The sequence below is a fragment of the Coenobita brevimanus genome, chromosome 96 (assembly GCF_032717465.1).
Source record: "Coenobita brevimanus isolate Jiangsu-jjx chromosome 96, ASM3271746v2, whole genome shotgun sequence".
NCBI lineage: Eukaryota > Metazoa > Arthropoda > Malacostraca > Decapoda > Coenobitidae > Coenobita > Coenobita brevimanus.
In genome coordinates, this window is record NC_137049.1 from 28,671,966 (window position 1) to 28,699,011 (window position 27,046).

At 41.4% G+C, this 27,046-nt stretch overlaps 1 protein-coding gene across 1 annotated transcript; it reads right to left on the reverse strand.

Annotated features, from left to right (window-relative positions):
• Positions 1 to 371: 371 nt before the first annotated feature.
• LOC145413522 (aurora kinase B-like) lies at positions 372 to 26,325 on the reverse strand. Its single transcript, XM_080283217.1, has 6 exons — positions 26,217 to 26,325; positions 19,505 to 19,584; positions 17,418 to 17,574; positions 11,826 to 11,962; positions 10,045 to 10,276; positions 372 to 488 (listed from the first exon to the last, which is right to left on the reverse strand). Exons 1-6 carry the CDS (start codon positions 26,232 to 26,234, stop codon positions 372 to 374), a joined length of 741 nt encoding a protein of 246 aa, XP_080139343.1. The 5' UTR covers positions 26,235 to 26,325.
• Between the last annotated feature and the right edge of the window lie 721 nt (positions 26,326 to 27,046).

Sequence of the window (27,046 nt, forward strand, 5' to 3'; positions counted from 1 at the left end):
GTAAGAGTAAGACAGAGAGGATACTGAGAATGGAAATAAGAAAATAAACATAGCTAACTTACAAAAAATAAAATAAATAAATAAAAAAATGACCAAACAAAGGCTCAGGGTTGGTACAACTCCATGTGAGACTGATGAGTGATTCAAAGTACAACAGACTATGAAAACATAATGCTGAGTTCGGTTTCTACTTCCAATTAGCTAAGAGAAACCTAACTTAATGAATTTTAAAATCTGAGATTTGTATTAAAAAACAAAAGGTTTGGTGCAATTGTCAACACCCCAAAAATGTTTGATGCAACTGTAAATCCCATTATTTAACAAATCTTACAATGAAAGAAACATAGAGCACAGGAAGCATCTTTGGCATGTTACTGCTCAGCACAAGGGTGTGGAGGTGAAGCACTGGGGTCATAGTGCTTCTTGATCCAGGGATGTTCCAAGATGGCCTCCAGACTCAGTCTTTCACGGGGGTCATAGCGCAGCACCTTGGGTTGAGAAAAGATGTGTCTGGATGAAAAATAAATTCTTTACCTATCATTTAAATCTGGTTTGAGAAAGCTGACAAGAATATTTTATACAGGTATATATATTTTCAGTACCATACTATATTTTCAAATTATAATTGGCATACAGTAACTACAGTGGAATCTCCTAAATCACGTGATCCTAAACAACAGATTCACAGTATGTAGCAACATCATACAATACTTTGCAATATCTGTAACACGGAAATCACACGAAATCCGCTAATGCAGCCTCAAAAGTGACGCTGTTCTGATACCTCATGTAATACACACCACCATAACCTCAAGCCAAGTGTAAACCAATTACAGTCAAGCACAGCAATTACTAAACCAATCACATTCAAGCATGGCACTTATGGGCCAATCACAGGGCACTTCCCTTCCACAGCAAGCATGAAGGACGGGTACGCTTGATGGCCCGGCGCCCGGCTCGGTGCACTGTCTCCCCCCTATTTTTGGTGTCTGGTTCCAGTGAGGTTTGTTATAAGGATCCCCCCCACCTCCCCCAGACTTTCTTCACCAACCCAGTGTTATCATGGCCGACTATCTCTGTCCTAAACCTACAACTTCAAGGAGAGGGAAGAAGATGCCAACATTAACTTGCACCCAAAAGTTAGATGTAATAAGGAGGACTGATTTCACTAAGAAGAAAGCCAAAGTTGCCCACCATTACAGGTTCCACGAGGCAATTCTTTACCAAACAGGCACGGCAATTCCACCTATACCTTTATTATAACAAACTCGAATCTCAAGTAATTTTGGTACATATGGAACACAGATAGTTAACTGTTGAATTGTAACTGCAGGAAGTGCGTGAAAGAAAACAAAATATACCTATTTTGGGGTATTTAGGGAAGCGGGCAGGTTGCCCGTGGCAGTTTTTATCAATGATCTCTCCAACTGGCTGCGTTGCTCACCAACCAGCACTCCGACTGGACGTGTTAGTGTATCACGCATTCTAAATTCCCACTAACAGTTTTTAGAGGTAAGTTTATAAAAATATCCAGTAGCTGTGGTAATCCAAGAAAAATAATAAGTAACCTGTGAAAGACTCAGTTCAATGGAAAATATGGATAGGCCACACCCATCTGGTAAAGAAATACAGTAATCCCGGTGAAAAGACAATTCTTATGACGACATGGAGGCAGCTGAGGGCAACAAAACAACACCGCTTCCGTTGTCTTCACACTAGATTTTGAGAGGTTCCTGAGGGTGGCTGATAAGGAGGAAGCAGCACAGAGGCAGCAGCGCACACACCTCGTGCAGAGAGGCCGTTGTCCGCTTCAGGCCTTGGAACCCCTCTCTCGTCAATTTGAGCAATGTTGTCATTCTGGGTCAGGTAAGAATCTTACAATATTGTTCATTCCCATTAAATATGCTTTACTAATTTCTTTTCCAGGATGTTAATGTTTGCTGGTAACCAGTTTGATGTAGGTTTGGGGGTAAGGAGGACAACTTTTCCCCATAAGATTAGTTATTTCTAACTTGTGGATCTATCAGATACATTTATGTGAAGCTAGAGAATGTGGTGAAAGTTTTTCTGGCATATCTGACAAAGCCACAATTCCAGGGGCATGAATGATGAGTGAATGGAAGCATGGCCCATTGGACTGGGGAAACTTGGGCTGTCTGGATGCTGCTACTCCTCACCCTGCCCTAGGGTGGGAAAGGAGGTCTGGATGATGATGATGGAATTCTCAAATCGTGGTGTGTGCTCAGTCTCATAAAGCCGCGATTTAGGAGAGTCCACTGTAGTTGGGATACATAAGCATAAGTAATGACAAATTCTTACATTACACAAACCAAAGTACTACACGGCTGAAATTATGAATATGGTGCTTCAAATTCCAACCACCAACTACTGTGTCTTGCCATCACAATCCCATGACTTCTTATTATTCATAAAGCTTCCAACATGCTTGCATGTGTCAGCCTTTGTCACCTAATGGTGGCTCTCCACACTGCTCAATCTCTGGCAGCCTCCCAATTCAGTCCTTTATCCCTGAGGTCACACACTCTGTCTCCGTCCCAGGTTTTTTTTTCAGTTTGCCTCTCACAACCCTAATTCCAACATTCACACTTCTCAATTTCCGTATCCAACTTTCATCCTGCATCCTCTCAACATGCCCAAACTATCTCAATCGGCCCCTCCTTATCACAGCACCAATCTACTCCAGTCTCATCCTTCAACTCTTCAATTGTAAAACAAGCCTCCCAAGGCCTCACACTCAAGGACACCCTACACATGCATCTAATCAGTCATTTCTGTACATTGGAGCTTACATATAACCTCTTCTTGTATTGCCCAGGTCTCATTATCATACAGCATTAAATTTCAAACATGCCACATACAATGATCCCTTAGCATGGAGGGCGAGCCCTCACATTGTTAAGTGAGGTAACAGCTTCCTGAACTTCTTCCAGCCACTTCTTATCCTAGCAAAAGAGATAGCTTCAGCCCCACCTCCAACACAAAACATGTTCCCCAAATAACAAAACTCCTCTACACACTTCAGACTCCAATAAGACCAATCTTCTCATGCCTCTCAATCTCTACAAGCTCTCCCCAACACACTGCACACATGAAATCAGCATTATTTTGTAGCCTACCTTTAATATCACTACATCTCTTATGCACCCACTTATCACAAACACTGCAGAAGATGAAGTTACTTGCCACACTCTTGTGGCAAACTGCACATGGCCACACTCCCTCTGCATTACAGCTACCAGCCCTAGATATCATCTCATGTTTTATCCACGTTTACCACCAAACCCTTGTACCCTATTCCATCTCTCCATTTCCTAAATCTTTCCTCTGTCTCCCTTTTATTCTCTGCAAACAACACAAAGTCATTAGTATACATCTTCCATGGAAGTCCATTTCTGAAGTCATGTGAGGGAGCTTCATGCACCACAGCAAACAATAAAAGGCTCAAGGCTGCATGCCAACATTCACGGAAAACTCATCACTCCTATTTCCACCCACTCTCACCTTGGTACAAGCACCCACATACATAGCCATGACCACTCTAACCAGCCACTCCCTGATCCCAAGCATACTCATTGCCTACTTCACCATCTCCCTGGGAACTGTCATAAGGCAATCTCCAAATCAACAAAAACAATGTACAGTGCCCATTTCTTTTGTGTATATTTTTCCTGAAGCTGTCAGACAATGAAGAGGACAACAGTGGTCCCATTAACTGGTATATACCCAAACTCCATCTCACCAATGTGTACTCTCCCTAGTCATACCTTCTAGGACATTCTCCATTACCTTCATTATCTGGTCCAAATGTTTTATGCCTCCGTAATTTCACCTTTTTTGCCTCTATAATTTCACTCTTCCTCATACACATTTACAATCACATTCACAATCTTATTTATCAAGTCAGTAACTAAACCCACTCCTATATCTATCAAGGCCTTCAACACTTCAGCCATCAACTCAGACACACCCACCACCTTCTTCAACTACACCCTGCCTATTGCCCTACTTACCGTAACAACATCAATCAAAGGCCAAGGGCCAAACACTGGATCCGCTGACTCCAAACCTTCCCTATTCCAGTCAACTCCTCATTCAGCAGCCAGTTATAACGTACTTTCCAAGCATCTTTAATATTTTCACTGTCCACCACTATCTTTCCTTCTTCATTCATCACACAGTGCTCACCTATGATATCCCTGTTTACCTACTATACAGAGGTAAACCAAACATGAGAGACATCAAAGAGGTATTTAACGTACTGTGATGACAGCCATTATTACTAATGTAGTGACCTTATCTTTGTTTTGATAAGCATGATTTAGTAAGAAAATTAGAAGTTTTCCCTGCTGTCCACATCCTCATCCACAGAAGTGAATTAAGACAAACCAGATGTGCATGAAGGTGATCTAAGACCTCAAGTGTCACATCTGAAGATGAGTCACTGACATCCATGTCCAGGAATTACTGACGTTGCTGTACTAATCAAAAACTGGTCATAAGGAAAAATACAATCTGAAGTGATGCCATGTTGAAGATCTCTCATTGCAAAGTCATGGCATTTTATTTTTATTTATTTATTTATTTTTAATGAAATGGATCTGGACAGCCTATGGAATGCATATAGGGACTGTTTGGTTAGGAATGCTAAAGCGGTGTGTGGTGTGACAAGAGTAACAACAAAGAAGAAGGGTAGAGCATGGTGGGATGGAGAGGTTAAGAAAGCAGTGGAGGAAAAAAGGAAGAAGTGGCTAGAGTGGTTACAGGACAGGAGTTCAATTGAAATAAGAACTGAATATACTAAGAGCAAGAAACACGAAAAAGAGACTAGTGAAGAGGAAAAAGAAGGCAGTAAATGATGATCAAGGAAGAAAAATGAATGTAAATAACTCTGAAAATAGCAAGTTATTCTGAAAAGACGTGCAGAAATGTAGAAGTGACAGCAGAAAGAATTGTGAAAGTGTGACGGATGTAAGTGGTCGATTATTAACCAATGGGGATGAAGTAAGGACCACATGGAAAGAATATTTTGAAAGCCTGATGAATAGGAATAGAGAGCAGAGTGGTTGTAAACATAAATGGTTTTGGGGGTGTGCAGAGAAGGAATGCAGTGCCAGGAAACACACTTGCACAGGTGAAGAATGATGCTATGAAACAGCTGAAAAATGGGAAAGCAGCTGGGGTTGATTTGGTGTACGCAGAGATCATTAAGGCTAATGGACAGCAGAACGATGTGCTTGTTGAAAATACATAAAAAGGCAATAATGAGTGAAACTGCACCAACAGAGTGGAAAAAGGCAGTGATTGTACCCCTATACAAAAATGAAGGTGAGGGATGTAAGTGCAAGAATTATCATGGCATAAGTTTATTAAGGGTGGCAGGGAATGTATATGGAAGAATTATTATGGAGAAAGTATGAGGGATATCAGAAGTCCTATTGAAAGATAAACAGGGTGGCTTTAGGAGTGGTAGAGAATGTGTGGATCAAATATTTGGGATAAGACAGTAAAGATGGCTTGTGAGAAGGTCCATAAGGTGTTTCTGGCATTCATGGATCTGGATAAAGCATACGACAAACTAGACAGAGAAGAATTGTGGAAGGTTTTCCACATGTATGGTGTAGATGGTAAGCTGGTAGGTGCCGTCAAGAGTTTTTATAATGGCAGTGAAGCATGTGTAAGGGTAAATGGCATCCAAGTGAATGGTTCACGATCAGTGTGGGAGTGCGACAAGGTTGTATGATGTCCCCATGGTTGTTCAATATATTTATGGATTGGGTGATGAGACAAGTAAAAACACAAGTAATGGAGAGAGAAGTGACATTGGTAATGAATGGTGATGAATGGACTATCTCAAATTTGTTTGCTGCATACTGATGATGCAGTACTACCTGCAAATACTTCACAAGAACTTGGTAGACTAGTGCAGAGTTTTGCTAATGTCTGTGAGTGTCACGCCTTGAGAGTAATGTAGAAAAGAGTAAAGTGATGGTTATTGGGAGAGAAGGTGAATCCCAGTGTGATGTTACCATGAAATGAGAGAGACTGGAATTCGTGAGTGAGTTCAAATACCTGCGTACAGTGACAGAAAAGAGAGGAAAATGTGCAAAACAAGTGGAAAGTAGAAAGACATAAGGAGGGAAAGTAGCTGGTGCTACGAAGGCACTGATAAGAAACAGAGGCTTGAGTGTTGCAGCTGAACGAGGCTTACACGAAGGAGGGTTAGTGCCAACTTTAACATATGGACATGAGACTTGTGTGGCTTGAAAATGAAAAGTCAAGTGTAACAGCAGTGGAGATGGGACTGCTAAGGAATGTATGTGGAGTACAGAGAGTGGATAGAATACGAAATACAGTAAAAGTCCTGTCTTTCGGCAACCAATGTCTCGGAAAGCCAAATTTACGGAAGTTTTAAGAAATAGTCCCATTCCGAGAGTTTTCTGGCTTTTTGGCACATTTTCCAACACGTATTGGTACATGGCAGTTTAGAAAATGGCGCTGTGTTTGTCAGCATCTTGCGTAGTGATGTCACAGACTTTACTCCTCCCATAAGACTCACTGGCTAGCTACAAGTGCTCTTGGGTGAGATGGTGTAAGTGGTGTGTACACGTCTATGTGATGTCAGACTTTACTCCTCCCATAAGCTTACTGACTAGCTACCAGTACTCTTGGGTGAGAAGGTATGAGTGGTGTGTACGAGTCTATCGTGTCTTTGGCCATGACCTCTTCCTGTGAGCGGTCACTTTCAATTTTATGGTGAACTCATGGTGAAGTTTGTCTTGGCTTTACTCTGTTTTTCGGGTGCTTAGTGTTGGAAAATGGCTTCAACAAAAAGGACAGCTTTCTTCTGTGATGAAGAAATGCACGTATATGTTGTTTCCTATTTCACCAAAGCTAGAATTATTGAAAAAATTGGAAGCTGGTGTTGCAAGAAAGAAATTAAAGAGTTCAACGTAAGCTCTTCCACGATTTACGATATAAAGAAACAAAAGTGTGACCTCTACAAGTTTGTGTTAAAAGGTTTGAGTGGCTCATCGATCGAATGAAAAGTCATGAAAAACCCTAAGTTGACTGAGCCTGACGAAGTATTATACAAGTGGTTTGTGGTGCAATGCTCTGAAGGGAAACCTGTGTCAGGCCCAGTGATAACAGAGAAGGCCAAGATGTTTTATGAGAAAATGAAAATAACTGAACCATGTGCCTTCTAAGATGGGTGGCTTAGGAATTTTAAGCAATGGCATGGCATCAGGCGGCTGGATGTTAGCGGCGTAACCCAATCTGCTGATGCCGATGCTGCCAAATGCTACAGCCAAAAATTTTCTGAGCTAATCGGACAGCGTGGATTACTGCTGTGCCAAATTTAAAATGCAGACAAGACTGGCCTATTTTGCAAGAGTATGCCTGAGAGAACTTTGGCTGGGGTTGGTGAAAAGGCTGCAAAGGGCTTCAAACGTAACAAGGAACGCCTAAATGTTGATGTGTGCAAATGCTTCAGGTACACACAAGTTAAAACTGTTCATTATTGGCAAATACAAGGTTAGGTAAGTTTTTTTTTTTCTATCATAAAAAAACACCATTTGTTGCTTACTGAATATTTACAGTAATGCGTATGGTTGACAAAAAAAAGTACACACTACAATGCATTCATTCTTCGTTTGTAGGTCCAGATTCAAGCTCACATTTGCAGTCCCAATCCAGATCATCCATACATATGCATAAATACACCATCTGTTCCTTGAATATTTACAGTATTGCATATAATATATATACTGTATATACATATATATATATACAGTAGAAGTCCGATTTTTCGGCATCTATGGGACCAGGCAAGTGCCGAAATATCAAAATTGCCGAATTATCGAAAACCCTACCCACTCAGTACCTTATATGTTTCGGTGAACACTATCATCATTACTCATATCATTACAAATGTGTTTGGAGAGAGTACTGTATACTGTTTGATCAGTACAATACTGTAATGAATACAGTACTATACTGTACATGAATATGAAAAATAAAGAAATTAGTGAACATACTGTATATAAATGTAATGGTACAGTAGGCCTACAAGTTCACATGCACTTACCTAACCTTATACTAGGTTCCTTATTTAAATATGTACAATAGAAGGGGTTGATTGGAGTCTGCTACTGCTGGAAGAAGTCCCCAGCACACTCGAATAGTAATTTCAGAGGTATTTCGGTACGAAGTTCACAAAGCACACAGAAGAATCAAGAGAAGTCGGCAGCAGCACGGCAACAACTCGGAAGAATGGCGAAACAGATTCTCTTTCCCATGCTAGACTCACTACATGTTTGTCCTCTCTTTATGCTATAGGAGAAAGAGCTAGCCTCTGAGCTTCATGGCAGTGGTAGACTCGTTCCATCACTTTCACTATCTCACTCACTAAGGCGGGTAAAGGCGGGTAGCTAGCTGGCGAGCCTTATGGAGAATTTCAAGACTGACGAAAAAAATCGGAGAATCTGCCGAACGATCGGAGATTTTCGTAAATGGGACTATTTCTCAAAACTGCCGAAATGTCAGATTTGCCGGGGAATTGGATGCCGAAATATTGGACTTTTACTGTATATATATTTATACTGTACATATATACAGGTATATATAAATGCTAGAATGCATTCATTCTCCATTTGCAGGTCCAGAATCAAGCTCACACTTACAGTCACAACCCAGATCATCCATCCATACACTTCATATACATAAATACACCATATGTTCCTTACTGTATATTTACAGTACTGCTTATGGTTGGGGGGGGGGGGGGGGGGAATACACACTAGAATGCTTTCACTCTTCATTTGCAGGCGCAGAATCAAGCTCACACTTGCAGTCCCAACCCAGATCATCCGTACATACATTTCATATGCATAAATATACCATATGTTGCTTACTGAATACAGTATTGCATATGGGTGACAAAAAAATACACGCTAATATGCATTCATTCTTTGTTTGCAGGCCCATAATCAAGCTCACACTTGCAGTCCCAAACCAGATCATCCATACATACACTTCATGTGCATAAATACCCTTTGGTTAGAGTTAGTTTGTGTTTTCTATAAATAAATGCACAAAAAACACACTGTGTATTCATTATTCATTGCTTATAGTTTACAGAAATCACACACTAGAAAAGCAGCCAATGTTTCAGGAAAATCAATGTTTCGGCATCTGTTTGGTCCCAAAGGGTGCCGAAAGACAGGACTTCTACTGTAATGTGATTCATGAAAGATGTGGAGTAAGGAAGTCTGTGGACACTGGAATTCAAAGGGTGTACTGAGATGGTATGGTCATGTGTAGGAAATGGATAACAAGAGTGGTGAAAAAGGTACGTCTGAGCGAATGTGGAGAAGGAAGGTGAGGTTGGCCAAGGAGAAGGTGAAAGGATATTGTGGATGAGTGTGTGAGGAAGACAGGTATGGAAGTCAGTGAGACTAGAGGACTGACAAGATATCGAGCTGGGTGGATGAATCTTGAGAGAAGAAGCGCATGATCAGGGATTTAGCACCCTTTTTTAATGTGACAGCATCCAGATTGACTCTATTGGAGATGTTTATGTGAAGCTACAGAACATGGTGAATGTTTTTGGTGCATCAGATAAAGCCAAGATTCCGAGAGTTTGAATGAGGAGTGAATGGAAGCGTGGCCCATTGGACCGGGCCAACTTAGGCTGTCTGGATGTGCTACTCCTGACCCTGCCTTAAGGTGGGGAAAAGAGGTCTGGATGATGATTTTTTTTTTTTTAATTATTATTATTATTTTTTTTTACTGCTCAGTTATCATGGCTATGGTTTCTGCAGAAGGCTGCATGATACCTAAGAGGTATTTTCCAACAGCTGCCACTATATCACCTAAAACTCAATGCTCCAGACTGGCTGCAATGTGAAGTGCTAGAGTTTGGATGCTGTACAATAACACTCACATGAAGCTGCAGACAAATAAAGTATTCAAACAGTATCCATGACTCCTCACCCTTACCAAACCTCACATCTTCATACTCACCTTACAAATTAGATTCTGGACATCATCAGAAAGAAATGACGGGAAGCGAATGTCAACATAGGCGATCCTCCTGACTGTCTCTGTCTTTGAAATTGCCTCAAAGGATGGCTTGCCACACACAAATTCATAGCAGAGGACCCCTAATGCCCAAATGTCCACTTTTTCATCATAACGACGCCCTTCCACCATCTCAGGGGGCAGGTAATCCAATGTTCCACACAGGGTTGTGCGTCTAGGATAGAGAAAGGGTTCCTCTTTATGCATCTGGACCGTAAACTAAGAATTTTAGAATTAATACTGTATCGTTTTATCTATGGTGGTAAAAGAGTAAGCAGCTGTCAGTTTGCACTCAGCAGATCTCTGTGAATGCTGGAAAATAATTTGCTAGTTTTGGTAAATGCTTTTGCCTTCATCAGCTGCACTATAGTTGATCCCAGTACAGAGACTTCTGAAAAAGAAGCAAGGCATTAGTCTTATATATGCAGTAATCTACAGTACAGAAGACTGCAATAACTGAGGCTATTAAACTTATGGCAATCTTTCTCTAAAACACATTAGGGTTTCAAGTTCATTTGAATATCTGAAATGGTACATGGAAGGCCACAAGAACTGCAAATGTAGTCCAGTATAAACTCTGAAATCTGAAATGCTTTGGTCCAAAGACTTAAAAAGTCATAATGATAACTATGTCAAACTCATGAAATAAACAGTCAACATTACCACGAACAGTACGGTATATATAATGAAGTACAGTAATATACCCTGAAGTAGTAATTTATCATCTGTTCCAATACATGTTCCTAAAAAACTGTCTTCATATATACACTTATTATGTACGACCTGGTGATGTCAACAAGCCCCTATTTTATCTATCTATCTATAGCCCGACGCCCTAATCCCGCATAGGGTGGCCAATACCCCTATTAATTATTATTATTATTATTATTATGGTGTCTGCCCTTTCCTCTCCTCCATTCCCCTTTTCTTCCATCCTCTTCTTTCTTTCCTTCATTTTTTCCTCATCCTTCTGCCTATGGGTAACTTTACACTCCCTCTTCTGTCTTTCTTTCCTTCATTCTTTCCTCTTCCTTCTGCCTGTGGATGACTCTATACTGAGTGACAAGCCAAATGGTTTCCTGTACACTAGGAAACCATTTACTACACTGGGTGGTAACCATATAACCAACTTTGGCGCCTGGTGGTTTAGTGAGTAATTATTGCGCTCCAATCGGATTAAGCTTGTAAAGGTTTATATCCAAGGGATGGTTGGGGTTGATTGCTCATGTAATACCTCTCAGGGATAAGTGAGGCTGGTCACTCTCACCTTAAATGTCGGGACCAACTGCCTAGCCCGGGCTCCTACACTCCTCATGGGGCAATGTAGGATTGGATGATGGATGGATGCATATACTCCTCATGGGGCAATGTAGGATTGGATGATGGATGGATGGATATATATTATATATATCATCCATCCATCATACAATCCTACATTGCCCCATGAGGAGCGTAGGAGCCCGGGGCTGGGCAGTTGGTCCCGACATTTAAGATGAGAGTTTTATATATATACTGTATAAATATATATACACACACAAATATCCACAATTGCATTCATAGCCAAAAATGTTATACTTTAACGACTGTTAAATTTGTGAATGAAACATTACATGAATGATGAAACATTTCTGTACACTGAATTATACTTCTGTAATAATATTAACTGCTGACTTGGCATGTAATAAAACATCAACCATACTAGCATGGTAATCAAAGAAACAAACCTCTGATTAGGTGAATGAACAGACCAACCAAAGTCTGCTATTTTGAGGAGGCCACTGAATGCTACCAAGATATTTTCTGGCTTGATGTCTCTGTGAATCACCTTCTTGGAGTGCAGGTACTGTAGAGCACTGATCAGCTGTGTTCAGAGAGAAACAAAATTATATTAACTGACAGCCGATTAAAGAGCATGGGGAAAAGATACCAATAACAAGACCTCATACCACCAGGATGAGCTGATTTTGAAATAGCTACCAGTTTGCCTTCATTCATTATACTGTATATATACAAGATTATACTGACAATAAAGTACACTTCTCAGCTAAAATCCTTATTTTAAAAATCATCTCAGCATCCCTATCATTATAAACTTACCTCTCTTAATGTAAGGTACCCTACTGCACAATAAACCTTCTTTGGTATACTGCACAAAATAATCTCAAATATTTTTATACTCTTCCTTGCTACCCTTCCCTATGTATGAAGGAACTATCACTGCCTATCTCCAGCCTTTCAAGTACTTTCCCTGTCTCCTAAACCAGTCTGCATGCTTTCTGCATTATGTTGGCTATTTTACCTCCTCACCACCATGCCTGATACCTCAAAACTTTTCCACTTTATAATTCTGGTTTACCTTTCAATCCAGTGACATAGTGTTTATTTTACTCTTGCTACTGGAAGACTAATGCAGCAGAAACATCCCATCCTATAGTTGCGGTGCACGACTCTGAGATTGTTATTATTGTACCCTGGCAACCTACCATTCGAGTGCGTCCGATTTCATGTCATATTAAACAAAAATCATATTCTTATGCATGAATATATTATCAACAAATATTATTATACATGAACATATTATACATGAATCACATGCGTCTCATATTATACACAAAATCAGGCGCACTTTTGAATGGTAGGTTGCCTGGGCACAATAACAACCTCAGAGTTGCACGCCGCGACTATGATATGTAAGTTCAAGAAGACTATATCCAACCCCTTCTATTTGAAAAAATACTTCCATCCATCCATCCATCATCCAATCCTACGTTGCCCCATGAGGAGTGTAGGAGCCCAGGGCTAGCTATGCTGACTAATATCATCTGTAAGTAGCAAGAAAATATAGAAAACATCAGACTGAAGGGGTTACACTAGAAATAAGAAACTAAATGGGAGCATAGGAAGTAAAACTAGGGCACTCAGAGGTGGAGACAGATAAGTGCCAAAAATAAATGCAGGATACAAAAGTTCTTTCCTATGTTTTAATGCCAAAATCTGATTTTATGACATAATGGTGTATATCCACCTTCTCTTCTGTTTGTTGTAGTCCTATGCTCTTTTGAACATGAACCAGGCGGACTGCAGGCTGAAGCTACCCTTCTGCTTCCATTATCCTACTTTCACGGGACAGACGTAAAGGGATGTTTGAAGAGCCTGGCCAAGGAGTTGCTGGCTATATCAATGTCACCAAGGGAATGTGTCCCTCTCCAGCACTGCCTTCTCTTCTGAGAACTCAATTAACATTATGAGAAAACAAAATGCAGAGGTATTGGAATGTACAGAACAGCATGTGGTAATAAGAGAAAACTGGGGAGCTGGGGAGTGTGGAATCTCCAGAAGGGTTATAAGGGAAGTTGGAGGGTCTGTGGGCTAGTGCAATTACTATGTAGTATGTACAGACATTTGGAAAAATACTGAGAAAAACAAAAAGCCCTGAAAGAAGCTGCTGTAAAATAATATAACTACAGATGTCGGTAAAAAAAAAAAAAAAAAAAAAGGTGGTGGTAGACTATAAAAACCTACACCTAAATAATTTGAAGCAGTATATGAGACTAGAGGAAGCATTTATAATGCAAAGAAAGTTTTAAAATGTTCATGGAGGACTGACAGATCAGGCGGGAGCAAATTTACAAGCTGAAAGAATACTTTATAACCCTAACAGTGCCACACAACATCAGCATCATCACTTTACTTTCCACTAATAAATATAGCAGGCAGGATTCAGAAGCACAGTGTAGTAGGTGGGGGTGCTCACCATCCACTCACTCGATGTAGTACTGCTCTCGGGTGTCTGCCCTTTCCTCTCCTCCACCCTTCTTTCCTTCCATCCTCTTCTGTTTTTCTTTCCTTCATTCTTTCCTCATCTTCTGCCTACGGGTGACTTTACACTCCCTCCTCCATCTTTCTTTCCTTCATTCTTTCCTCTTCTTTCTGCCTGTGGGTGACTCTACACTAAGTGACAAGCCAAATGGTTTCATGTAGACCAGGAAACCATTTACTACGCTGGGTGGTAACCATATAATCAAATTTTGATGCCTGGTGCTTTTGTGGGTAATTATGGCGCTTCAATAGGATTGAGCCAGTCAGGGTTTATATCTATGGGATGACTGGAGTTTATTGCTCACATAATGCCACTCAGGGATGAGTGAGGCTGGTCACTCTCATCTTAAATGTCAGACCAACCTGCCTAGCCCCGGGCTCCTACGCTCCTCATGGGGCAATGTAGGACTGGACGGTGGATGGATGGATAGAAATTATTTCAGAAATTACAATTATCCTAACCCTTCTTCAAGCCAAAAGATGTGATGGAGTAGGATCCAGAAATGCAGAAAGAGAAAGTACAGAAGCGGAAGTGTTATGAAAAACGTGCCCAGTGCAGCTGGCCAAGTTTTGTATTCGTTTTTACTTAAAGGGTAGTAATATTTTGAAAGCCTGATGAATGGAAATAGAGAGGGTAGAGTGGCAGTAAACATGATTGGTTTTGGGGGGGAGCAGAAAAGGAATGCAGTGGCAGGAGATGTAACACTTGCACAGGTGAAGAGCGCTGTGGATCGGTTGAAAAATGAGAAAGCAGTTGGGATTGATAAGGTGTGTGCAGAGATGATTAACCCATTGACTGCTCTATGCAGCCTGGGCTGTTTCAAGTGCGACTGCTCGATACAGCCCTGGCTGTGCAGGTGAATTTCGAATATAATGCCATGGTGACCAAGGCCGACTCATGCAAGCATGTTGGAGCCTTCAAAACCAAAAAAGAAAACAAAACCCATACATTCCAATAGGGAATCAGACACTTCAATGTTCATCCATGGCTTTACCAAGGTAAATATTGAGCTAATATTTCGTTACTATATACTTTGGCATGTGTTCTCTCAATTCCTAAGACAAAATTTGGCCTTCGGAAAATTTCATTTTCACCCCTGTGTCTGCGCACCACGGACATCTCCAAAAAACCGTCATGTGCAGTTAACAGGTTAAGTGTGGTGGAGAGCGCAGAACAAAGTGCCTGTTGGAGATACGTTAGAAGGCATGGATGAGTAAACCTGTGCCAGCAGAGTGGAAAATGGCTGTGACTGTACCCCTGTACAAAAATAAAAGTGAGCAAAGCAAATACAAGAATTAACATGGCATAAGTTTACTGAGTGTGGTAGGGAAGGTATATGGAAGAATTATTAAAGAGAAAGTAAGAGAGATATTAGAAGTCCTACTAAGTGATGAACAGGGTGCCTTTAGGAGTGGCAGAGGATGTGTAGATCAAATATCTGCAGACAGACAGACAGCGGAGGAGGGTTGTGAGAAGGACCATAAGGTGTTTATGGCATTCATGGATCTGGAAAAAGCATATGACAAAGTGGGCAGAGAAGGACTGTGGAAAGTTTTGCACATGTACAATGTAGATGGTAAGCGGCTAGGTGCCATGAAGAGTGTTTATGATGGTAGCAAAGCATATGTAAGGGTTAATGGGCATCTAAGTGAATGGTTCACGATCAGTGTGATGTCCCCATGGTTGTTCAATATATACTGTATATGGATGGGGTGATGAGAGAAGTAAAAATGCGAGCATTAGAGAGGAGTATGGCATTGGTAATGAATGGTGATGGAATATCTCAAATTTGTTGTACGCTGATGATGCAGTACTACTTGCAAATACCGCACAAGAACTTGGTTGACTAGTGCAGAGATTTGCTGATGTCTGTGAGCATCGTGACTTGAGAGTAAATGTAGAAAACAGTAAAATGATGGTTACTGAGAGAGAAGGTAACTCCCAGTGCGATGTTACAATGAATGGAGAGGGATTGGAATTGGTGAGAGAGTTCAAATACCTGGGTACAGAGAAAGAAATGAGAGTAAAATGAGCACAAGAAGTGGAAAGTAGAGTGACACACAGAAGGAAAGCAGCTGGTGCAATGAAGGCCTTGATGAGAAACAGAGGCTTAAGTGTTGCAGCTGCATGAGGCTTACATGAACAATTGTTAATGCCAATTTTAACATATGGATGTAAGACTATGGTGTGGCGTGAAAATGAGGAGTCAAGAGTGAGAGCAGTGGAGATGGGAATGCTGAGGAATGTATGTGGAATACAGAGTGGATAGGATACGTAATAATGTGATTTGTGAAAGATGTGGAGTGAAGAAGCCTGTGGACACCAGAATCGAAGAGAGTGCACAGAGATGGTATGGTAATGTGGAGGGAAAGGATGACAACAGAGTGGTAAAAAAGGTATATCTGAGCGAATCTGAAGGAAGGAAGAGGTAAGGTAGGCCAAGGAGAAGGTGGAGAGATATGGTGGATGACTGCGTGAGGAAGAGAGGTTTGGAAGTCAGTGAGGCTAGGGAACAGACAAGAGATTGAGCTGGCTGGATGAATATTGTGAGAAGTGCATGATCAGGGATTTGGCACCCCTTTTAATGTGACAGCGTCCAGACTGACTCTATCGGATAAGTTTATGTTAAGCTACAGAACGTGGTGAATTTTTTTGGCGTATCCAATAGAGCCAGGATTCGGGGGCTTGAATGATGAGTGAATGGAAGTGTAACCCACTGGACTTGGCAAATTTGGGCTGTCTTGACATTGCTACTCCTCATCCTGCCCTAGGGAGGGAAAGGAGGTCCAGATGATGATGATGATGATGATGATTTACTTAAAGGTTTAAATACAGCACCTCTTGGTTGGTATGGAAATGAACAAGACACCAAGGCACTGAACATTAATCATCATCCGGACCTCCTTTCCCACCTTACGGCAGGGTGAGGAGTAGCAACGTCCAGACAGCCCAAGTTTGCCCAATCCCAAGGACGATGCTTCCATTCACTCATTATTCAAGCCCCAAGAATCCTGGCTCCATCTGATCCACTAATCTTTCAATAATTCTTAAGCATGTGAGTGAAACATGGACACTGGGTGAGGGCAAAAGAGCAAAGACATGGCCAGTTGAGATGAATTTCCAGAATGCAGCAATCAGTACGTAAATGACCAACAAGGTACACAGGATATACGAAAGCTTGTATGTGAAGAAATGAGAAGTTATGAACTGCAGTGTATTGGAATGAATAAAAAGATCCACACTAACAGAGTATGGAAATATGGACATAATGAGAACCTTATCTAACTGTCAGTATTTTTCAAACACAGATGTCAGTAGCGCAAATGACAAGTAATAATTTTCTACAGAAGTGAACTGCTCAAGACAGCATGAGAATATTACGTTCAGAGCAGCCCGAAGACCATCACAGCCATTCCTTGTGGGAGAATTTTCAACAGGGGGAAAACTCCTGTGAAACTGAAAAATACTATGCACGAGTTTACTGAATAAGTTTCACCTGTGCAATGAAGTTAGCAGCCTGATGTTCAGTGAAGCGCTTCTTAGGCTGGGACTGCAACACCCTGTAGAGTTCTCCATACTTGGCATATTCTAAGATCAGGTACACTCTCTTATCACAATGGAAATAACCATACATTCGTAAGATGTTTGGGTGTCTGTAAAGATCATAAATAAATCAGTACAGTATATTCATGATCAACACTTGCTAATCTGAGAAACTCTGGAGAATATGAAAATTGCTTAAGACTTAGTAGGATCTGTTGTTGCTAAACCCAAGTTTGTCTGACGGATCAGATTTGTCGATTGCAGGTAAGCCAATGCCATTACAGGGTTGTACCATACTATCAGATTAGTTAAAACTGTCACAGCATTAAGCAGTTAAGACAAAGTAACATGACAGTTCTGTTAGTTATCTTCCACTGGAGGGTTCCCATAAGTGAATCTGTATATCAAAAAATGGCAACTAGAGTACTGTAATGCTAAAACAGTTATGGTATAATTTGACTTACTGATTAATGGAATTTTACAGCAGTCATAAATTTAAGGAAAAAGGAAATACACTGCAATGTCAATTATTACTCTTCTATATGAGCCAGCACTAGGAACAAAGCTTTGACGTATTCACTACCAATTCATTTTCAATTTGCAGGCTTCCGGTAATGACTGGATGTGTATATGTACGGTATCATCATCATCATCTGGACCTCCTTTCCCACCCTAGGGAAGGGTGAGTAGTAGCAATGTCCAGACAGCCCAAATCTGCCCAATCCAATCAACCACACTTCCATTCATTTACCATTCAAGTCCCCAGAATCCTGGCCCTATCTGATATGCCAAAAACATTCACCACATACTGTAGCTTCACATAAACCTAGCCAATATATACAGTAATCCCTCGATTATCCGGATGTACATTACCCAAACCAACCATTATCCAGATGTTGTGATCAGGCTGTTCAAAATCTTTGTTCATACATTCTTCCACTTTATCCGGACAAAATGCTTGCGTCCAAGTGGAAATTATGGCTGAGCGAACATTTTCGCCTGGCATGGATATTTTTTTTTATGCTTTATTTTCATGTCACTGCAGGGTATGGCCCAGCAGTGGTGATTGCTTGTCTGTGGCTCATGGGTTTGGTTGATCATGGTAAATGCTTGGCTGTGGTTCATAGATCTGCTTGACCAGCATAGTGTAAAACACCTGTAGTGGCCTTTTACAAAGGTTTTCAAAGTTAGGGTATGTACAAAGGGGGGCCGGGGAATAAGTCCATTATTCAGAGAGATCCACTATCCAGACATGCCTTTGGTTCTATTACATCTGATAATCGCGGGATTACTGTATATTAAAACATTGAAATATATTCTGACACACAGAATGAAGAATGCTACCCCTGGTAACATTTTATGATCATAAAAATATACTCCAGTCACCTCTATAAGATTTAAAATAACTCAAAATCTCACCCAAATGTATGAACTCAAATCAGTAAAGTATCAAGTCCATTAAATACTATTATTATATGCTTACAACCCAATGTAGTAAATGGTTTCCTAAGTTGCATAAAAACATCTGGCTAGCCACTCAGTGTAGTCACCTGAATGAAGCGCAACACTGTGTGTGAATGGCGAGCACCCCCACCTTTACCTTAAGGTAATTCTGTCCACCTTTGCAAACCCAGCTGCTTACCCCTTACCCACAAGCACGAGACACTCATAACTGTCTTTGCTGCCCAGTGCTACTAAGCATCACTGCACACAACAGGACCAAAGCAGTCCTGTCTCTAGGGCAGAACCCCTGTGCTTTAGACTGGAACTGTCACATGGTTTCATGAGAACAGCTGGAAGACCTGTCTGAACCATCTAGACTGGTCTAAATGCCTCACAAAAATGTAGCTCAAGTTTTCTACTTGTCTCCCATCAATAACAACCTGTATTAGTGATGCTTTAGTGTCACTACAATCTGGGGGAAAAAAAAAGTGACAAATATGCCATGTACATACTTTCATCAATTTTGTGAATGGCTGTAAAATAATTTATTACACCATAAGATCATTACATAATATATATGGCTTTTATGTTACTTACTTTAGGTGGCTGTGTATTTCTGCTTCCCTTCTTACTTGATGTTCAATGCCATCTCGTGCCAGGGAAGATTTGAACATCACCTTTAAGAAGATTGTCAGCAGATTAGTTACTTGTTATGAAAATGAACAGCTTACATAAATCACCCTTTCCTACTTTTCCTTGTTATATTATGGAACAAGCTTTATTATATAGCATATATTTATATTATATATAATATATGCAAACAATCCACCATCTCCATCCTGTGTATCCTCATACATGTGAAAAATCCATTTGGTAATGCATTATTCTGATTCATTACCAAACGAATTTTTCATTACCAAATTGGCCCACACTTGGTAATGAAAAATACCAAATGGCAACCCTGACAGGGGAAGGGGGAGGGGGAGGAAGGAAGGGGTGAAGGGACCATGGTGTAACAGCTGTTCGGCGCCACGTGGCAATTTCAAATTACGGGAGGGAAAAAAGTCAGATTTTTTTCAAATTTTTTGCGGTTTTTGGCCCATTTTGGGAATACTGGATCCCGGGACGATTATGTCCGGTTAGTGGGGATGTTCGGATATTGGGCGTTCGGATATTAGAGGGATTACTGTATACCGTATATATATACACTCACACTCAATCCTCGTAAATCGCGTTCATAAATCACGGATTCGTAAATCACGGCTAGGTGGCCGTCAGACTGCCGGCAACCTTAACCCTTTAAGTCCGGGTCGGGTCTCTTAAGATGGATTCTTTTGATGGATACCGGGTCGGGGCTTACGAGTAAAAGAGCCTCAGGCAACGGGTGGCTTCGTGTGATACCCCCCACCTTCCATGTTGCACTCAGAGTGGTCTGGGCTCTGATGTCATATGTAAACAAACCTGCTGGTGCAAATGTACCGGGTTCTGGGGTGGATTTTTTTTTTTTTTCCGCATTTTATGCTCAAATAATTACCTAAAAATGACTCATAAATCATAAAATAATTTTCTACAAACAAATATATGCCTAAAATCCTTCAAAAATATGCTATAATAACAGTACATGTGGCCGATTTTTTTTTTCACGTCTGCAACACGCAGAGTTTAGGCAGCACGATTGTGTGTATCATGGAGTTAGAGGGAAGTCTTCATTTTTCGCCCACAGCACAGTCTTCAGATGAGATGGCAGAACTGGACAGCAATTTGGAGAACTCTGAAGTGATTAGTAGACTCGGTGAAGAGAGGGAAGTGCATGACATCACCGATTTTGAAGGATTTTCAGCCAGTGATACACAAACTCCATCAACCTCTGGGGTATCAGTGAGCAGTATTGGCGTGAAACGTAAGTTATCGCCCAGTTTGGAGAACGATAGTGATGACCAGGAGAGTGGTAGTGACAGTGAGGGGATGGCAGACAGTGACAGTGATGGATTTATTCCCGTGAGTGACGAGTGATGATGAGTCAGACCTAAGTGATGATGAAGATGATGATGATGATGATGATGATGACGATGATGATGACCCCAGGGTGTGTGACCCTCCCCGTAGGCCTAGTGGTATTGGTAGTGCCAGTGGATCTGGGTTTATATGGGCAAATGGTGATAGATTCATACCAAATTGCTATAGATTTGATGCAACTCACAGTGGAGTGACAAGGGCTGCTGGTGTAGACAAAAACAGTTCTGAAATGGAGTATTTTCTCCCGTTTTTTGATGGTGAAATTTTTGATTATTTGGTACAAGAAACAACAGATACTATCAGTTCATGAAGGCCAAACATCCTTTTTCTCCACACAATAAAATGAAACGTTGGTATGATACCAGCGTACCTGAAATGTACACATTTCTTGCACTCACTCTTCTGATGCTACAAGTAAAGAAGCAAAATGATAGTGACTACTGGAACCGAGATCCACTGATTTATACCCCAATATTTCCCAAGTACATGCCCAGGGACAGGTACCAGCTACTCATGAGATTTATTCATTTCACAGACAACAACCATCTCAGTACTGATGACCGCCTTTGGAAGGTTCGTCCAGTAATAGAAAAGATAAGGGAGCGTATTCGCTCCTCCTTTGCACCCTATCAGAAACTTGTCATTGATGAAAGTCTCATTCTGTTCCGTGGCAGACTTATATTCAAGCAATACATTCCCTCCAAACGACACAGATTTGGAATAAAAATTTTTGTTATTTGTGACTGCCTTAACTGGCATAGTGTTAGACATTATAGTGTACACTGGCACTGATATTGATGTACCTGCAAGAGATCCCCTAGGATTTTTTGGCTCTGTGGTAAAAAATTGACGGCACCATTTCTGAACAAGGGACATGTTTTGTATACTGATAATTGGTATCCTTCCCCAGCCCTGTGTAGTTTCCTTCAAGATCATAACACTGGTAGTTGTGGGACAGTCCGCAGGAACAGGAATCATCTTCCAAAGTTTGGAGGACGTAGTGCTCGAGGAACCTGTGAGCTCTACAGAAGTGATCCTTTGCCGTGTGTTAGATGGACAGATAAACGGAAGGTTTGTATGCTGAGCACCTTCCATCATGGCAACTTGATTCCATCAGGAAAAGTGCACTAGAGAACAAAAGAACTAGTCCTCAAACCAGACGTAGTAACTGATTACACAAAAAATATGAGACTTGTTGACAAGTCGGGAGCCCAAATAGGTACTGTGGAGTGTATCAGACGTACCGTAAAATGGTACAAGAAGTTATTTTTTCATATGGTTGATTTGTCAATGCTGAATGCCTACCATATGTACAAGGCAGAAACCCAAAAGAAGAAGTCACTGAGGCACTTTGTTCTGGAAGTGGTGAGACAACTGCTCACCAAGTATGGCACACTGAACAAAGAACGTCCTGGACACCACTCTGAACTAGCTGCTGACAGACTTATAGCATCGGGATTCGCCAATAGGCACTATCTACAAAAGCTGCCTCCAACATATAGCCGAAAGACTGGACAGCGATCATGTCATGTCTGCCTTCATTCTGTTAGAAAGCTGCGGAAGAACAAACCGAGTGAGCACATGGTGTAAAGAATGTGGTGTCGCACTATGTTTTGAGTGTTGGCGTGACTACCGCACACTTGCTAAGTTCTAGCCAAACAGAAGTAATGGATAACAAGAAGAAGAGTTTTGTTGAATAAGAGGAAATAAGTTCTGTTCTGATTAGTGGAAGCACAGGTAAAGTTCAGAAGTTGAAATTAGTTTTTTGAATATGGAAACAAGTTCTGTTTTGAAAATAATTGTACACAGAAGCAAGAAATAAGTTTTTCTAATAAGAAAAGAATGTTTTGTTCAAACTATAAGAACAAGAAGAAAAGTTTTGTTGAATGAGAGGAAATAAGTTCTGTTCTGATTACTGGTAGCATAAGTAAAGTTCAGAAGTTGAAATTACAATATTTTGAATATGGAAACAAGTTCTGTTTTGAAAATAATTGTACACAGAAGCAAGAAATAAGTTTTTCTAATAAGAAAAGAATGTTCTATTCAAGCTATAAGTGAAAACACCAGATGGAAAAATGTTGTTTGTTTAACTTCTGCGGCATCCTCATGGGTTATCCATACTGCATTCATTGGCTGTACCTTCAGTAATGGGCAGGTAAAATATATTTATTTTATTATCTTTATTGATATTTCATCATTATCCATCATCCCAAACACATAAATCATAAAAATATGACATGTCAAATTTCCCTAAACTTTTGCCTCCCGGGGCATGTCTGCGGATTCCGAATTGCCACACAGAGGGGTTAAATCACTGTTAAGTCACGAAAATCGCAGATCTAGGCACCCAAATGGGCCTTTTCCGAGGAGAATGGTAAACCGCGGCATTCAAACTGAAAATCGCAACCCAACAACCAATCACCACGCGTCCCTGGTAGCATATGTGCATACTAATGTCGCCACGTTGTTGTTATTCTTGTCCTGCCAGTCCGCACACTACAGACCGTCGCCGTGGAGCACGAGAGTTATCTGCCTTTTTTTTTTGCAACTACCCCCTGCCTCCTACCTGCCATGGCCCCTCCCGACCCCCTGATGATGCGCTCTAAGCAGTATGGCGTCAAGAAGCTGTCGCAGCTGTTGTACAGTCAATGTTTGAAGCTCAATCATCGTGTTGAGAGGGGAGAGAAGTTTTCAAAGCTGGCGAAAGAGTTTGGGGAAGAACAAGTGCTGAGAGGTTCTAAGTTCTTCCCAACTCCACCCCACTCCACTCCTGATACTCTATCATTTTCTCTCTTTTATCCAACTCACTCACTTTCAAAACCTCCCTGCCACATCTAACCCTCCTAGCTCTCACCCATCTCTTACCTACTCTTAACTTTCCCTCCACCAGGTAGTGGTCAGACATACCTCCACCCTCCCCTATCAGAACTCTCACATCCAACAATCTTCCCATTACATTCCTGGACACAACCACATAGTCCATCAAAGCTCTATCAACAACCCTTCCACCCTCCTGTCTCACCCATGTATACTTATAAATATCTTTCTTCTCAAACAGCGTATTTCCAATCACCATCTCTCGCTCAACGCACATCCCTATCATTCGTTCCCCATTTTCATTTCTTCCAGGCACACCATGCATACCAACTACACCTTCAACTGCTACATTTCCCACTCTAGCATTCAGATCTCCCATCATTACCACATTCACATTCGCTCCAAAACTCTGCAGACACTCAACATCATTCCAGAAAGACTCCCTCTCTTCCTCAACCCTTTCACTACCAGGCCCATATGCACTCACAAACACCCACAACTCACGTTCAAATTTCGCTTTCACCCACAACAGTCTCGATGACACCTCCTTCCATTCAATCACACACTGCTGTACTTCCGGACTCACTAACAAGGCCACACCTTCTCTTGCCCTTCCTCTATCAACACCTGACAATCTTCCATTTACACTTCCAAACATTGACTCACCCTTCCCTTTCATCTTCATTTCACTCAAAGCTAACACATCCAACTTTCTTCTCACAAACATTCTCCCAATCTCCTCCCTATTAGCCTCAATCGCACATTCATAGACCCAATCTTCAGGGTACGGGGATAACTCAATCCCCCATCCCTTTCTCTGGCCTGTCTCTTTTTAGGAACTAAAAAACAGAGGAGGGGGTCCCTAGTCCCCTCACTCCGCCCCTTTTAGTCACCTTTTACGACACACAGGGAATACAGTGGCAGTATTCTTCCTAACACAACCTGGCCGCAGAGTGGTAGTACCACTCCATAGTCCAGCCAGATTGTCCCCCCCCACGCCACAGGGGTAAAATAATTACTCACCTCAAGTGCATCATAAGATGAAAGGAGTCAGTGCAGGCGAACTTTTATCCATCTCTGCCCTCCCCTAGCAAGTTAAAAGTCAACAGAGATAAGTCATTGTCTGGGGAACACAGTCTTTGCACAAAAGTCACTTACAAAACATAATCTACTTTACACAATACCACTATCTTACACTTCTATATCCTACTTCATAAGATATAGAAGTGGTGGGTGGTGACGTGGCCCTGGAGGTAGTGGTGGGTGGAGGAGTAGCATAGGTGGTGGTGGGGGGTGGTGAAGTGGCAGGAAATGGTGAGGTGGAGAGAGAGGTTGTGTGGAGAGGTGAGGTTGTGAATGCGATGGCGTGATCTGGTGAGGCGATGCAGGCTGAGTGCTCCTGCACTCCAGGCTTCCCTTCCTCCCCCTCCTCTCCCTAGGTGAAGAGCTGCTTCACTACTGTCAGTCTCCTCTTCGTTGGTGGTGGAGCTGTACGGCAAGGTAGTGGTGGCTTCTCATCACTCTCCGAGGAGATGCTGTTGTTGTCCACCTCGGTTGTGGGAGAGTGATACCACTCATCACCGCTCTCCTCACTACTCTCCACCTCCAGGTCAGACCCAATTTGGTCCTCATCACTTTTCCCCCCCTCCCTCACGGGGAAACAGCTCCGACCTGATCTCGGGGCTGGTGAGTGGCCTACGGAGCCACAGAGGGTGGCACTGGGTGGGGGTAGGGGCCGGGAGAGATAGACAGAATTCGGACATTCACTCATCACAGAAGTGCGTGGTGTACTGATGTGTGGGGTGTATGGGAGTCTAGGGTAGGTCAGTCTGAAGACGTTCAGAACATACGCTCACTTCTCAAAAATTTTCGCCATTTTTTTTTATAGGCCACATTCAAATGATGCCGGTGGCCATTTTTCGGCTAAACATCATACGAACACGGAGGGATTAATCCAGCTGGAGATCCTTTATTACCCACTAAACCACCAGGTGCCATAAATTGGTTATAAGATTACCACCCAGCATAGTAAATGGTTTGCTGGTGTACAGGAAACCATTTGGCTTGTCACTCAGTGTCACCCATAGACAGAATAGGAAAATATAAAGGAAAAAATACAGAATAGGCAGTGTAAAGTCACCCGTAGGCAGAAGGACAAGGAAAGAATGAAGGGAAGAAAGACAGAAGAGTAATGAAGGAAGAGAGGTAAGGGTAGACACCCAAAGCAGCTGTACATCAAGTGAGTGGATATACTGTATGTATGTATGTATGTGTGTGTGTGTATATATATATATATATATATAGCATATATGTATGTATATATATATCTGTACATTTGAGCCTGCCAAACATACAGAAAATATTAATTACTTGCCTTATAAGCTGGATCTCCCTTGATCAACATTTGCCTAATGGTTTTATTCAAAATATCCAATTAACTACACTCTTGTATACTACGAAACCAAAGTATTCATACCTTCAGTGCCAAGATCATCTTAGATTTCTTCTCCCTGGCAAGATAAACATTACCAAACTTGCCCTTGCCTAATGGACGCCCGATTTCAAAGTCATCAAGGATCCAGCATCGCCTGTGAAAAGGGTGAATTACCGTATATCATTAACAAATGGTTAGAATTATAGAAAAAAATTTATTATTATATTAGTGCCTCCAGTGTGACATCCCATTACTTAAACCAGTAACTTCTGCTCAAAGCCCAATCCCGCAGTTCATCCAGGGTGGCTGCCACAAAAACATCCCTAAGCCTATCTATTGCTACTGTACTTACAACTCCCTGTCAGTATAGCTTCCCCCCCCCCTCTTCTGTGTGTGTGTGTGTGTGTGTGTGTGTGTGTGTGTGTGTGTGTGTGTGTGATCATCATCATGATCTTTACCTATCCAAGAAGACAGTGAAACAGGGTACAGAGGAGCTCTTTTATCCAAAAATCATGGGAGTTTCAAAGTTTCACTTAATCGATTTTTTCGGATAAAAGATACTGTAATAATACGTAGGATACAAGGGAACATTACTGTACTCACACATCACCCATTTCTGGTGACGTCTAGCCCACAACCACCAACAGCACCCCAAAAGCCACTCAACCATCACCAAAACACTTAATACATTGTAGTAACTACATATGTAACTGCACTTTTGTAACTGTAATAGAAACTGTCAACTTAAATAAATTTTCACTCAAATAAACTTAAATAAACCTTCACCAAAACAATTATGTAATTCATCATAAGCAATTTGAACAAATAAAGTCTTAAACCTAATTGTTTTTTCATACTTTCTGTTTCCTTAT

Excerpts from the sequence above, each read along its gene's own strand:
- LOC145413522 (XM_080283217.1), bottom strand. Across the intron at positions 17,575-19,504 it reads GAAATACACAGCCACCTAAA|ACACCCAAACATCTTACGAA; the intron begins GTAAGTAACATA and ends TGATCTTTACAG. Across the intron at positions 10,277-11,825 it reads GTTCATTCACCTAATCAGAG|ACGCACAACCCTGTGTGGAA; the intron begins GTTTGTTTCTTT and ends TCTCTATCCTAG.